The sequence below is a fragment of the Astatotilapia calliptera genome, chromosome 7 (genome assembly GCF_900246225.1).
Source record: "Astatotilapia calliptera chromosome 7, fAstCal1.2, whole genome shotgun sequence".
Taxonomy (NCBI): domain Eukaryota; kingdom Metazoa; phylum Chordata; class Actinopteri; order Cichliformes; family Cichlidae; genus Astatotilapia; species Astatotilapia calliptera.
The window spans coordinates 9,511,613-9,525,742 of NC_039308.1; the positions used below are offsets into that span (position 1 = coordinate 9,511,613).

The window sequence follows — 14,130 nt, forward strand, 5'->3', positions numbered from 1 at the left end:
ACAGGCAGCCAAGCAGATTACATTCTGTGTTTTTCCCATTATTTCTGTCTCTCTCCCTCTCTCTATGCATGTGTGCGATCCCTGGCTGTGCAGCAAAGCGCAGTATATGTGTGTGTGTTAAAGCTGAGAATGAAGTCTGGTGTGAGCCACAGAGTCTCACTTTAAATATTTTTGTCTGATCGTCAACAACAGACTTGGAGAAAAAGAAAAATCTGAGGAGGAGAATCTTTTTTTTTCCTTTTTGTTTTTTTTTTCTTCTTTTGTCAAATATCATGTCACCGCTCCAGCTGAAGCCTCTGTGCTGATCAGGGTGGCGTCTATGCTGGAGGCTCGGAGGTTTGAAGGGCTGCCACCGGGAAAACTTCTCGGCTCTACACCCCAGAGAGGTGGAGGCATCATCAGGTAGGAGGTGGCAGATTGAGTGGGCCTGAGCGGAAGGCAGGCGAGAGAGTAGGAGGAAGAGTTCTGCGTTTGTGTCGTAGACTGTGTAGGCAGGCCGATGGCAGGCCGGCGGAGCTGCCTCATGGATTAAACTTCTGCTGAGGGAGAATAATGGCAGCTCTGGCCCTACTCTCCTCCTCTCTCACCTGGAAAGGCCACAGAGAAGCTGGAAAGTGCTAGCCAAAGCTACAAAGAGCCCACGAAGAGGATGGAGTGAACAGCAACCTGCTACCTTTCCCCAACAGGCCGGGAGAGCCCTGACACAGCTGTGAGGGGCCACGTTTTTTTTTTGTTTTGTTTTTTTTAGTCCACCTCATTTCCAATTCTTCCACACCAAGCTAGTGGGAAACTGAAAGTGGCCTATCTTGATTTGTGTGGGAGTTCACTCCCTCCCACTCCCTCCTTCACCTCCTTACCCCTACCCTCACCAACCTCCAAACTCCGCTCCATGGATTGGTTCTAGCACCAACCTGTCCTTTTTCCTTCCTTCTTTTTTCTTTTCTTTTCTTTTTCTTTTTGTCGAGGCTTCAGGGGAATTGCCAAGACCTGTTTCATGCATGTCCACTGGCGGCAGGTTCAACTTTGACGATGGGGGGTCATACTGCGGAGGGTGGGAGGAGGGCAAGGCGCACGGTCACGGGATCTGCACTGGACCCAAAGGCCAGGGCGAGTACTGCGGCTCCTGGGCCCATGGGTTTGAACTGCTGGGTGTCTACACTTGGCCCAGCGGGAACACCTACCAGGGCACCTGGGCTCAGGGCAAGAGACACGGTGTGGGCGTTGAGAATAAAGGCCGCTGGGTGTACAAAGGCGAGTGGACGAATGGCTTTAAAGGACGCTATGGCGTGCGGGAGAGCACGGGGACAAGCGGGAAGTACGAAGGGACGTGGAACAACGGCCTGCAGGACGGATACGGAACAGAGACGTACTCGGATGGAGGTAAGAACTATAGGAGATACAGAAGGACAGATGCATTGTGGGTGTTTTGGGAGTTGGTTTGCGTGTGGCAGAAGGCACACCACTCAGTTCCTGTCAATGAGCGATAATTGACAATTGTCCTCTGTGAAAACAGCCTCTTACTGGTTGATGATTGACAGGCCGAGAGCAGATGCACAGTAGGAGGAACTTTTCTAAAGGTTTTCTAGGGTCATCCTTTCTTCTATCACGCCTTGTTAACACACACACATGCTCATGCTGAGGCAAGAGGTCGCGCCAGGACAGCTTTTGAAAATGTACTTGCTCTCATTTTCTGTCTCTGATTCCTCCTTTCTCTGTCTTTCTCCTCCTCTTCCTCGTGTCCTCCCAACCCTCAACTTTCAATTCAGCTGCTGAGGACACTCTGTGTATTTAGAGTCCTTCAATTCAGGCCACGCAGTCTTAAGGGATGAGTGAAAGGTTAGAGGGATGGAAGAGGACATCAGCTCCCAAGTAACAAGCCCCAAAAACATTGCTGAACAGAGGACAGACATTGCATTTGTGCACTTTTTCATAATTTCCTAGTTACCTAAAATTTGAACTAGTTTGTATAGGACAGAAGTTTTTAATCCATCTTGCACTTGACCTGGCTGCAGTATTTGCTTTTATAGGGAGGGATATTTTCTCTACTTGTATTAATGGGCTTGAATTGCTGGAGGAAAGTGCTATCAGAAAAGATAGATTGCTAATGCATGTTTTTCTGTTATACCAGATGCACCAAAACTACTCGTAAGTCTTATATTTTTGGTGTTTCTTTTCAGGAGATTAAGCAAGCTTTTAAAGGGTCTTATTTTCAGACGTTTGAAGGCTTAATTTTACCCCTGAAGCCAGAAAAAAGTCCCAAAAAAATACATGAAATCTTTCCCACTGTTCTTTTTTTTCCTGTTTCAGGACCACGGACAGTGAATAATGTTTATCCAGGAAAAGTAACAATCAGAAAGTAAATTAAAAGTTGGGAACCGGTTGGAGGTCAGTCTTGTGATTTCCAAATGGTGTGCAGTTACCACACAGCCTTGGTGGCAGCAGCGTTCCAGATTGAGAATTGCTGGTTAGCACAAAAATAAACCGACTGTTCATCAGTGTACACATTATTAGTATTCCAGTCCCGCTGGTGCTTTTCCCCCTCCACTTTAAGCCATTACAGTAATTTCCCCTGCTTATTAAAACTGGCCCTACGCATCTACAGTCATGTTAGTCAGTCACATGCTGCAATAAATACGAAAGTCAGCATCCTGATATCTTTATGACAAGGGAAATGTAACGTTTATATTGTTTATCATTCTTTATTAGCATGTTAACATGCTATAATTTACTGATTAGCAATAAACCCAGTGGCATATGGCTTATCTCCCCCCAGTTTGACCAGAATAACTATATTAAAATACTTTTTAATTGGAATTTTGATCCAAGGAATAAAAACTATCATAGTAAATCTGTGGAGCCCATAAATACATTCACAGTTTGATGCTATTCCATCCAATAGGTGTCAAAATATTTAATTTTATGATGAAATGATAATCATAAGAGCCACTAGCATGACTACAAACACAGCCAATATCAGCACACTATTTGTGCCGAACACCCAAAAGCATCCATCAGTCTGCTAGGGACACCAGATGAAATGTTGGTCGCTTAAATGCATGAAATATGTCTGTGTTTGAAAAAGCAAAACATGTAATTATACATTTGATTCTTCTTCTTTCATTTGTAAAGTCTTCCAAATCTGCATCACAATTGCCTAGAAAATGAAATCAGTTGAATGTTGAGTCTCTTAGGTTGTGACTTAGTTCAGTCGCTGTGGGTGTGACTGCACATGCATACACTACATTGCATGCATGTGCAAAAACTGCACAGCCATGAAATCTGGTAGTATGTGTGTAAGTATGGAGCTGACAGTAGCATACGTGCCGCTAAAGCCTCGTTACATAACTCTACAACTACCAGGCCACATTACACTGCTCTTCACGACACACAAACACACACAGTCCTGAGCAGCCCGATAAAATCCGCAGACCAGACTGGTTTTAGGGGTTGATTCGGTACAAAGGAGAATAATTCGGCTTGATAGATGACCAGACAGATGGACGGACTGACAGAGGGAGGCATAGATGATTCAACAGATGTACAGATTAATGGATGAATAGATCACTTATATGATGAACTGAAAACTGAGAGATGGCTCACTCGGTGGATAGATGATTATCGTGATTGTTATGAGAGATACTCTCTAATCAGGAGGCGAGTGAGATCATTAAAGAAAGAAAGAGAAAGACAAAAATGGGCCTTTCAGAGAGGGATATGTTGGAGCGTAACTGTATCATTTGAACCCACATACAGTAAATGCAGCAGAGATTGGCCTAGTTACGCGTGGTTATCTAGCTCCAACAGTACACAGTGTCCTTATTATAACAGCATGCATCTGTTCTTTTTATAGATCTGTGAGGTAATAAAACTAATATGTTTTAATAGAGGAAGTAACCATTGATGCTGGTGCAGAATTTAAGAAACAGAAAACAATAACCAGAAAAAGATAAATAGTTCAGTAACCAAAGAAGAAATGCGAACATGAATCTTGCCTTCCTGCGGCCGAATGTGTTCCTGACTTTACTTGTAATTATAAACCTGCATCAGCGCCTCCATAGTGTAGTGATGAACACATTTGCCTCACACACAAAAAAGATGCCCAGTTCAAAACTGGGAGGAAACAAAATCCCAGCCTCAGTGGGTAACACGCTAGTATGACTCCTAGGGTTCCTCCCAAGCCTGGATAAATGTGAACGGCAACTAAGAAGAAGCTGGTGGAGCCCAAAAGTTGTTTGCACCAAAAAACGATATTTTCTAGCTGTCCGGTCTGTGTGTAAAGAGAATGTGAGCTTTTCCTACTTGCGTTCTATCCTTTTCCTATTTTCTAATCTGTGCTAATGCAAACTTATATTGACATGTGTAAATTGCTTCTTCGAATGCAAATGCTGCATAAATAATGTGTAAAAATTACTTGTTTTATCATCACTTTGGAAGAAGACATGCAGCACAGTTCAGTCCGTTTTTTTCCATTATCCAAGTTGTACAATCACTTGGATAAGTGACTGTACAACAGGTATTTTCTCGGCAAATGAAAGATACAGTAGAGGCTATTCAGAGAACATGAAAGCTATCAGAAAATAAAGTGCAGCTCAATATACAGACAGTATTCACAGAAGCAGCAAAGTTAATCTGTTCATCAGGTTTTTCTACTTTCATTCGAGCGGCAGTCGAAGGCTACATCCTGAACTGACATCACAGTGTCCATGTCATGAATAGGGAGAGTAGTCAAAAAACTTTTATTTTGAAAGTAAATCTCCAAGGAAATTACTAGCAATCACGATATATATAATCTGCTATGTATCAAATAAGGTTTATCCTTACACTTAACACTTATCCTGAGAACCCGGTGGTTGACGAGGCGTCACTGCTTTCAGGGCTGAGTGAAAGGGGCCTGAATGACTTGACCCTACACTGTCACAATTATTGTGACATGTCTAAAATATCGGACAAGTTAACGTCACATAGTTAGTTGTCATGTGACTGCAAAACTTTAATAAAGTCTAAAAAAGAACATGAATCTTATACAGTGTCAGAAAACCTGGGACTTGTCAGTCCTTTTTGCCCCTCAGCCATAAAAGGGTTATTGGTGTCACGTGGACACCCAAGTTTGTGAAGAAGATGTAGGAGTTTAAAATTAATACCATAGCTGTTAATTTCCATGAAAAAAACACGAGCTTAAACTATGCCAGGTCTAACTGTTGTTGCTTATTAAGACAGCTTAAATGTGATTTTAAATGTTTAGCTTAAAGCTGAAATAATCATTTTCCTTCATTGGTTTTGTGATACGGTCCAGTGCAGAGCGCTTCACAGTAAAATCTGCCTTACAGACTCACAGCTCAGTCATCTCCAGAGCAATATGAGCCAGAAGCCACAGCATTCAAAGATGCTCTGCTGCCTACATACTTTTGAAACACGCTGTGCAATTTGAGTCAGCTACACTTCCCCTCCAACTCCACCTGATGCCAAATTTCTAGGAAACACTCCTCCTCCGTCTCTACCGCTGCTGTTTAGTTTTTCTCTTCGTTACTCTCCCACGTCTGCCAGCATCCCTCTCTCCTCTCCTCCCACCTCTCTCCTCCCTCCCTCAATTTGCTGCATTTCCACTGAGCCGCGCTGTACAGTAGGGTTTCCATAGCAATGCTCACTGACATGCAGCAGGTCACTGTGTCACGAGGGACTTGATGTTCCTCGCTGCTATTGGCCGCCCAGCCGGCTCTGCCGAGCCTGGATTGGCTGGTTTGGCCTTCCGGGCTAATGTTGTTTACTGAGAAGAAGAGCTAAGCTGACTGATTACCAACCACATAGAGAGAGAAGGAGAGAGGGAGTGGAGTAGAAAAATGAAAAGAGAGCAGTAGACGGATTCAGTAATCACTTTAGTGAGAGTTGAAGTCACAAAGAGAGATTACAGCTGTCACTGTGTACAACAATGCTAACTGCTAGAGATTACAGCAGTAGTGGTGAATATGCTATTGTCAGAGATGTACAAACTGACCTAAAAATTCCCCTTTCCAACTTATGTGAATATGAAATGTCAAAAAGACAAGAAAAAGCACGAGAGCATTCATATCATGGCAGATGCTCAATCACACGAGGTGTGCGGCCGCTCACAAGTATCTCTGAACCTCCCTCATGTCCTCCAGCTGTTGGTAAATATGCTAAATCTGATTTATAATTGTTCTAAATTAACACACCCTGCTAGCCTGCTAAAAGCCGCTATCACTGCTGTAATTATTCTCGCTCTGGCCGTGTTATGTAAGCATAATAAATCCGCATAATAAATAATAAATCCACTTATCTTGTTTTAAACTCACCCTGCAACGGTAGGTGGGCCAAATGAGATCAAAAACCTGTTTCCTTTGGCTCGCTGATTAGTGAGACATGCATTTTACAGGAAAAATAACAAGCATGTGTAAAAGAATATATTTGAGAGAATATATTTTCAGTGTGTGTGGGAGGAATCACTTCGGTCAGAAGTGCCACTCTGCTTTCTTTCACCCAGTCGGCCATGTAGTTAGCTCATGCCCTATAGCAACTCATGTAACCAGCATATAATGGACTTATTACACAGAATTATCTTAGACATGGCCAAGATAATGCTCGAGGTCTCAGACAACCCTAACAGGCTTACAACCGTGAGCACGGCTGAAGTCTTCTGAGCGTTGTCTCAGTCCCCGTCAGCTTCAGGATTGCTGTTTGCAGGAAAACCTTCACTTCTCACCTCTGTGTGGAAGAGAGGAAGGGAAAAGCAATTCACAAACAGTTTGAACTCTTATTTGTGACTATGACAAGTCACAAGTAGGAATTGCATATTCAGACAGCCCTTTCCTCTCATTTGACTCAACTTAGTTTCATGTATTCTGTCCTTCTACTGTCTATTTTTATGATTAGTTTATTTTTAAGATTTTTTTGCTTTGTAAAATCTCATCAAAAAGAGAAATATTGAAATTTCCCAAATTCTGAGGCTTATCCTGTTGATTATTTTAGCCTTGAAAGAAAGTAAATTCAAAGGAAGTGTCATGCAAGTCAGGTGAATCCAGTATTTTACCTGCAATTCTTAGACTGTCCATTCGGATGAAGAAACATTTGAAACCAGCAGATGTTATGCATTTTGGTTTAAAACATTATAAGCAACGATTAAAGCTGTTTACAGATAAATAAATATTTCAATCATGTTATTTTGATGTCATTATCAAGGTAGGTTTGCTGTTAGCAAAGTTGCTGATGTTGGTTTGCTAGTGGTAGTTTTTAATAGCATTCAGTTAACAAGTTAACTGAATGCTATTGAATGTGATTGGCCATCTCCTTTCATTTCTGCCTTCAGCATTTCTAGCAGCTATAGATTGTTTTTGACATGCTCACCTTTATTTGTGTAAACTGTATTTCTGTAAAAGCAGGAAGTCCTCAAGATAAATTCCTGGGAGGTCTGCAATATGATAGAAGGTTATAAGTCAAATCAAAGCATGTTATTTTCAAAATAAAAGCCCTAAAGTTGTGAGATACCTTTCTTATTTATTTATTTTTCAGTTGTTCTTTTGCAGTGCACAGTATTGATATCCTTTGTTATTTTATTTCCTCTTTTTAGAGAGAACACCTAAAAAATCCAAACAAGGTCACTAGAGGGTTAGTGATGATGTATGCTTTGTCCCATGGGATTTTTAGAATGTTGAGTTTTGTTTCAAGATGTTGTGTGGCACCATTGTTGTTTCCTTTTATTTTTTACTTTCATATTCACACACTCTTTGATTAGTTCTGGGTACCAAAACTACTTGGTTAGATTAGAAAAAACATTATATAAGTCACAAAGCTCAATTGTCCATCTGGCAAAGCTGTTAAAAGGATTAATCCTGGCTCTACAATGGAACTAAAAAACATGTAGGTATCTCACCATTTTACAGCCTTTACTGTAATATTACTACATTTATGGCTGAGGCCAAATGTAAAGTTAGGTCCATAGGGTTTTTTCACAGGGAAACTTTGTTTGGTTTTGTTATTTTGTTGTAATTGTGGTCTTTTTTAATGTGGATTTTAAATAAAACAATCAAGTGAATGAATTACTGACTTTAATTTCTTTAATTTAATTTCAGCTCCTGGGCATAGTCCCTATTTCCAGAAGTTAAAAAAGTTAAAAAAGTAATTGGACAAACTAACACAATTAAAAATTATGTTATGCAAGTCTAGAAGTCACAGACGTCAGCAAATGCTGAATTTCTTCCATTGTGATGCCAGGCCTTTACTTGCTGCTTGTTCGTGGGTCTCTCCTTCCAGTTTTGTCTTCAGTAACTGTAAAGCGTGCTGTATTGGTTTGAGATTATGTGACTGTCTTGGCCATTGAGGAATATCCATCTTCTTTGTCTTGAGAAACTCTTGGGTTGCTGTAGCAGTATTCCTTGAGTCAGGAAGTCACCCTCAACCAACTGCTAAAAGCATTCAAATGTCTAATAGCAATATTAGACATTTGAATGCTTTTGCTAAAGGGCGACCCAAGTACTGCTAAACTGGATATGTTGACTGTGTTGGCAGTAACCTTATTACTAATAATCTGTATTAGTTATAGTTAGCTCCATACATCTTTGGGAAATATTAGCTTTTTTGTATTTTTAAATCCAACAAGATGTGATTATGATTAAGGGAATTAACTAAAGTATTACATTAACTAATCAGGAATTGTTTAGCAGAAACTAATGCCACTTTAAGTATAAAGATTGTTTTCAACGCTTGGATGAAAATATTTTGCTGTAGTGCCTGTTTGAAATTTAGAACTCATCAACAAATGCTGTGTTTCATCCCTTGAGATGCTCTACCAGGCATTTACTGCAGCCGGCTTCAGCGTCTGCTTGTTTGTCTGCATCCAGTTTTATCTCCAGTGTTGGCTTGAGAACAAGTGACTGTGAAAGATCTCATATCTTCGCCTTAGGAAACTCTCGGGTTGCTCTCGCGGTATACTTTGGGTCATTAATCATTTGCTCTGTGGAGCACTGTCTGATCAGTTTTGCAGTATTTGGCTGAATCTGAGCAGAGTATATAGCACAGTCACATCATCAATAAACACTGCTGACCCGCTTCCACTGGTAGCCATAGATGCCCATGCCATAACAATACTTACCCCCATATTTGACAGATAATATGATATGCACTGGATCGTGAGCTGTTGCTCTCCCTCTCCATATTTTTGTCTTTCTATTTTTTGAGTACAAGTTAATCTTGGTTGTGCAGCTATTTTAGATGTTTTCTGGTAATGTCTAATCTGGCCTTGCTGTTGAGTGTCACCAGTAATTTTCACCTTGTTGTAAACTCTCTATGTTTACATTCATGAAAGTGTGTACCTTGGAAAAGAGATGCCTGCCTCCTAAAACGTGTCCCTGACTTGGTTATCTGATTTGAAGTTGTTTTTCTTAAATCATTCTGTGCTGTCATTCTGATAGTCTTATATCTAACTGTAGCTATTAAAGAAAGGGATCTCACCATGTTTAGTTAAGGTTTGCAACGCGTCATTTCCAGGAAGTATTTATATTTGTACTGATTAATGGTTTTCAATACCTGCCATCTTCTTGTATGGACCAGTTGACAGGGAAAACTTAGGAGGAAAAACGAAAGAGAACATGAAATTACTATATTCTCATCCATCTGTTGATAGGTATTGTACTGTAATGCCAGGTCACCTTAATAGTACTGGCTGACAAATCCAAATGTCCAAATCCTAAGTTGCTGCTAGCAAGGTAAAAATTGACAGCGTCTTCTTTGGACACGTTTTTGAGCTGCCTTTCGTGATGAATACTTTAAATTGTACAGCAGAAAGCTGTCGTCCATTCTTGCTCGGTGGTCACACAGTATCTCGGTTAGTACAGGATCTATTCTCTGTGAAGCCCAGTGGAGCTGAATGATGACTAATTCCTTTATTCTGTGCAAGATGATCCTGTTAAGCACTTTGCCTGGTATGGATAGGATTGTAATCCCACGGTAGTTTGCACAGTTGATGAGGTCACCGATTTGCTGTATTGACGTAAAAGGAAAAGCATCTTCCCCGTGTTGCTGCCAGGTCATGATCCCTTTCCAGATTCCTTGTTTGAGTTATTTATGATCTTTGCTGCTTATCCCCTTCAGTATTTCATCTTCCACTGGTTTTCAGGAATCTTTTACTTGTCTGGTAAGAGCGCCGTCATGCTGCTAGTTTATTTATGAATGCCAGGCCACTGTGCTTTTCTTTTTCATGCTCTTTCTCATTGAGCCGTTGACATCATGCATTTTCTTCTTTACCATTTCTTTCTGAAAGTAAAGCGTGTTCTGTTGGTAAGAAAGATGCACATACATATACGACATTGAAAACTTAGCACAGGATTGTGGAACTCCATTTGATTAAGGGTTGCACAAGAAAATGGGAAGTAATTTATACACATGCATTTATAAAAAAAAATATGTAGCCAATTTGATCCACATGAAGGTCTCAACGAATGAATAAATGCATCAAAAAAGCAAAGTGATCCTGAAGTCTTACAAAATCCCACCGACTGTTTCACAGCCCAGAACATCCAACTCAGTGACTGTGAAGCAAATCATGCAAGCCTGAAATGGGGAACAAAAGAACACCAGTTGACGAACATGGATGCAAACAATGAGAATGTTAAACAGACTAAATGTTTTATGGGGAACAAAGAAATCTGACTGACTGAGGTTAAGGACACATGACAGTATTTGTTTTTTGCCAAACCATTCATAGTTGGATAAACTATTATCACCAAAACACTGGTTACAAGATGACAGAAAATTGTAGGCATTTTTTCAATGTGCAGGTCATCAGAATGTCATCGCGTTATCGCAAGCCTTTTTTATGAAATTTCTGAGCAGATGAATAATCCTCAAATTGCAATCTGAAAGACTCAGACAGAAAAAAGGGGCCCAAGCAAAATCCCTTAAACGGATAATAGTCCCACACAGCGATTTAGGCAGGAAGAGGTTTAGCTTTGAACAGACTTTCCTTGCTTTCAGTGTTCAGTGATTTGACCAGTTTAGTGGGTTTGTCTGCATGCCTGCACAGCCTGACTTTACTGCCCTTTTTCTTGGCTTGTTGCCTGTCGGTTTTCTTGTCTACCTGTCTTTAGTTACCATCTGTCTTTCCTTCTGTTTGTGTAGTTGCTGTTTTTCTCCCCCAGCCGATGTGTCCGTGCACCGTCCCCAGGGCTCTCTCTCCCTTTGCCTCTCTTCAGTAGTTTTTCTCACTACAGACTGCTCCACTGTATAGCATAATAATAAGAAGAATAAGAATAATATAATCAAAAATTATTAAGGAGGATTGATGCATAAGATTTAATTCTCCCTGTTAAACTAAAACATTTTTTTTAGTGAAAAACGCCCATAAAAAACAAGTTTTCAGTAACTTGTTGTTTATCTTTTTTTTCCTAGGGTCATTACTATTATGTGCCTTCTATAAAGCCAAAACAACAACCCATCTGCAGGCTTTAGCTTATGTAACGGGAGAAGTTTTATGTTTGCAGTGAGGATTAATGGTGCTGACTAAATCATGAAACTCTAAATATCTGTCTTGGAAGTCTGCCCCGCACTGTTGTTGATGCGTTACTAACTGCGTAGATGGAGTTTGCCCGAGAAGCACTTGGGATGGTGTAGTGTTATATGAACAGCAACTGCCTGGGCTGGAAGCATCATGATCCTCCTTCATGATATATAAGCTATAAGGGGTTGAACCGTTACAGTACTGACCCATGTAAGTTTCATTAAAGCTTATACGTATGCATTATTAGGGGAATAGCCAGCACAGGGGGCTGTTAGCCACTGTCTGCTAGACTTCAGCTAGTTTGAATAAAACTTCAGTCACACAGATCTAGAGACATGTTGGAGACCACTTGGCAAACTCCATGGTTGTCTGTAGTTTCGAAGATGCCAATGTGTCTGAAAACACTCTCCAGTTCATTATTCAAGTTGTAGTGAAACTTGAAAAAGTGCATCGCGAGTGGAGAAAGATCACCTTCAATGTAAAACATCCTGATTTTATCATGTTTACTTTATTTCACCTGTTCTGTTCAGGTATAGCAACTCAGGATTGTAGCTCTCACAAACTCTCTCAGTTTGTCTCTGAAAGATTTAAATCCATACTCAATATCTTAGAAAACAATCCACCTCGTCAAATAGCCGTTTCCAGCCTCTCCCACACTGTAGCCAAACTGAGGGAAAGCTCGTTGCTGTGCACAGAGGATTCTTTACCTAACTTGGAGGACCACTGCTGAGCAGGACCTCAAATCTTGTATGGTCAGACATATTGAGTTATCTTGTGAAGATGTTTGATGAGAGGGTTTCAAGTGCTATGGAAGGCCTAAATATATTGAAAAAACTTTTCATGTATGACATATCGGGTCTATTACCAGAGTCAGACTTGTCATTTTCTTTTCTTAAGTGGTAAAAATGTGGTGCACGCTGTCATGTCCTGTAGCTTGACAGCTTCATGTGATCCTTAACCTACTGACTAGTGCAGTCTAAGGGATCTGCTGGAGGGGAGAGGTTTGCACTCATGCGTCCCCCTTCTGTTTGGCTTGCTACAGCCTCATAGATGTTGACTTCAGCGAGGGCTGCCTCTGCATCACATTGCTGATGAAGCGCTTCTAACGTGTTTCTTCCTTGCTTAGCTCTCATTTCCATTCATTTCCTTCTGAGTGAATTCTGCTCTTGTTTTTGCAGTTTCTGCCTTTATGCAACCACTGACTGCAGCCAGCTTGCTGATGGCTTACTGGAAGTCTTTGATGATTTAGAAATGCGTATCCATATAGATGTAGTTTATCTGTAGCGTATCTGTCCACCTGAGATTTATTACTGTAGACGCAATTTCCCTTTTTATTGTTCTGCCATTACTGACCTAAGCAGATTGAGAGGTTTTCAAAAAGCCACAGGTGTAATGTCTTTTTTTAAGACGTTCCCTTCAGCATGCTAAACAGAAACAACGTGTTAATTTCTTTCAGAAATTAACAATAATATTTTTAAAATGGGTGTATAACCAGCATCAAACACACATACAGTAAATTATGTAAAAGAAAGCCTGCTAAATAATTGCTGCCAAGCTATGCATTAGACATGAAGAGTGTTATATAACTTCACAAAACAAGTGTAGATGAGCAGTTTTCACAAGCACAGTATAGCTGCACATCTGAAACACTCACAGAAAACACAGCAGATAGAACATAATAAAACTTACAGCTGCATAGCCATATACAGGGTGTTTGTTCATATAAAACACCTTCAATAATAAATCCAAAACATACTAAAGCCCCCAAAATGATGACTGAAATTATTTTAACAACTTTGCAAGCAACAGAGAGGCTAAACGACAAGGACTTCAAGCTCTTCAACTTTCCACTATGAGAGCACATGTGAGTTGCTGCCTGTTTCTCGCTTTGCTAAGTCCAGATTTACTCCTGCAACACATAAAATATGAAGACAGAAAACAACGTCCCCACCGGCTGGTGAGATTTAATCTCTGCTACCACAGCTTACATTCTGCACGTTTTGCTGTTTTACCCTGCAAAATAGTTTGCAAGTGTTCGCCGACAAGTCAGCATCTTCCAAACTGCTGGTCACCACGGCAACCTACTAGATCCCAAAGCAATCGGTTTTTGGTGCAGTCGTAAAGCTCTTTGTGACCAGTTTCACTCCAACGACCACAAGCAACAACCAGCCATTTGTACCGAGTGTCTGCAACATAAAGGAGAAAAAGTGTTTGATAAACTCGGCCTTGTCTTGTCTTATGTTTTTCTCCCTCCCCATCTCTCTCATATGCACAAGGGCAAGTGCTGACATGGTAAAACAACACATTTATAATTCATATAATAACCAGTTTGAGCTCCTTCCAGCTTGTCTTGCTCCATGTTTTGTTCTTTGCAAGTGCTGTGCATCACAAATCAATACTTTGAGTTGTAAAGTAGTCTGCTATGCAATAATGTGGACACACAAGAACCACAGACTAAGAATCACAGACACCTAGCCGTGTAATCACATTTTTTTTGTGTGTGTGTACAGTCCAGTAATACTTTAAAGATTTCTGTTTGCTGTGAATGAAATACAGACCCTATAATGCAGAGGGTTTTTAACCTAGAAACAGAGGACAGACACGCGCATTTGTTAAAGAGACAA

General features: G+C 40.6%; 1 protein-coding gene across 1 annotated transcript in view; it reads left to right on the forward strand.

Annotated features, from left to right (window-relative positions):
• The first annotated feature begins 214 nt into the window (after positions 1 to 214).
• jph3b (junctophilin 3b) overlaps positions 215 to 14,130 on the forward strand; it is a 51,887-nt gene continuing 37,971 nt past the window's right edge. The window contains exon 1 of the mRNA XM_026172949.1: positions 215 to 1,380. Within this exon, the coding sequence (XP_026028734.1) occupies positions 999 to 1,380 (382 nt within the window). The 5' untranslated portion in view covers positions 215 to 998. The remainder of the gene's footprint in view (positions 1,381 to 14,130) is intronic.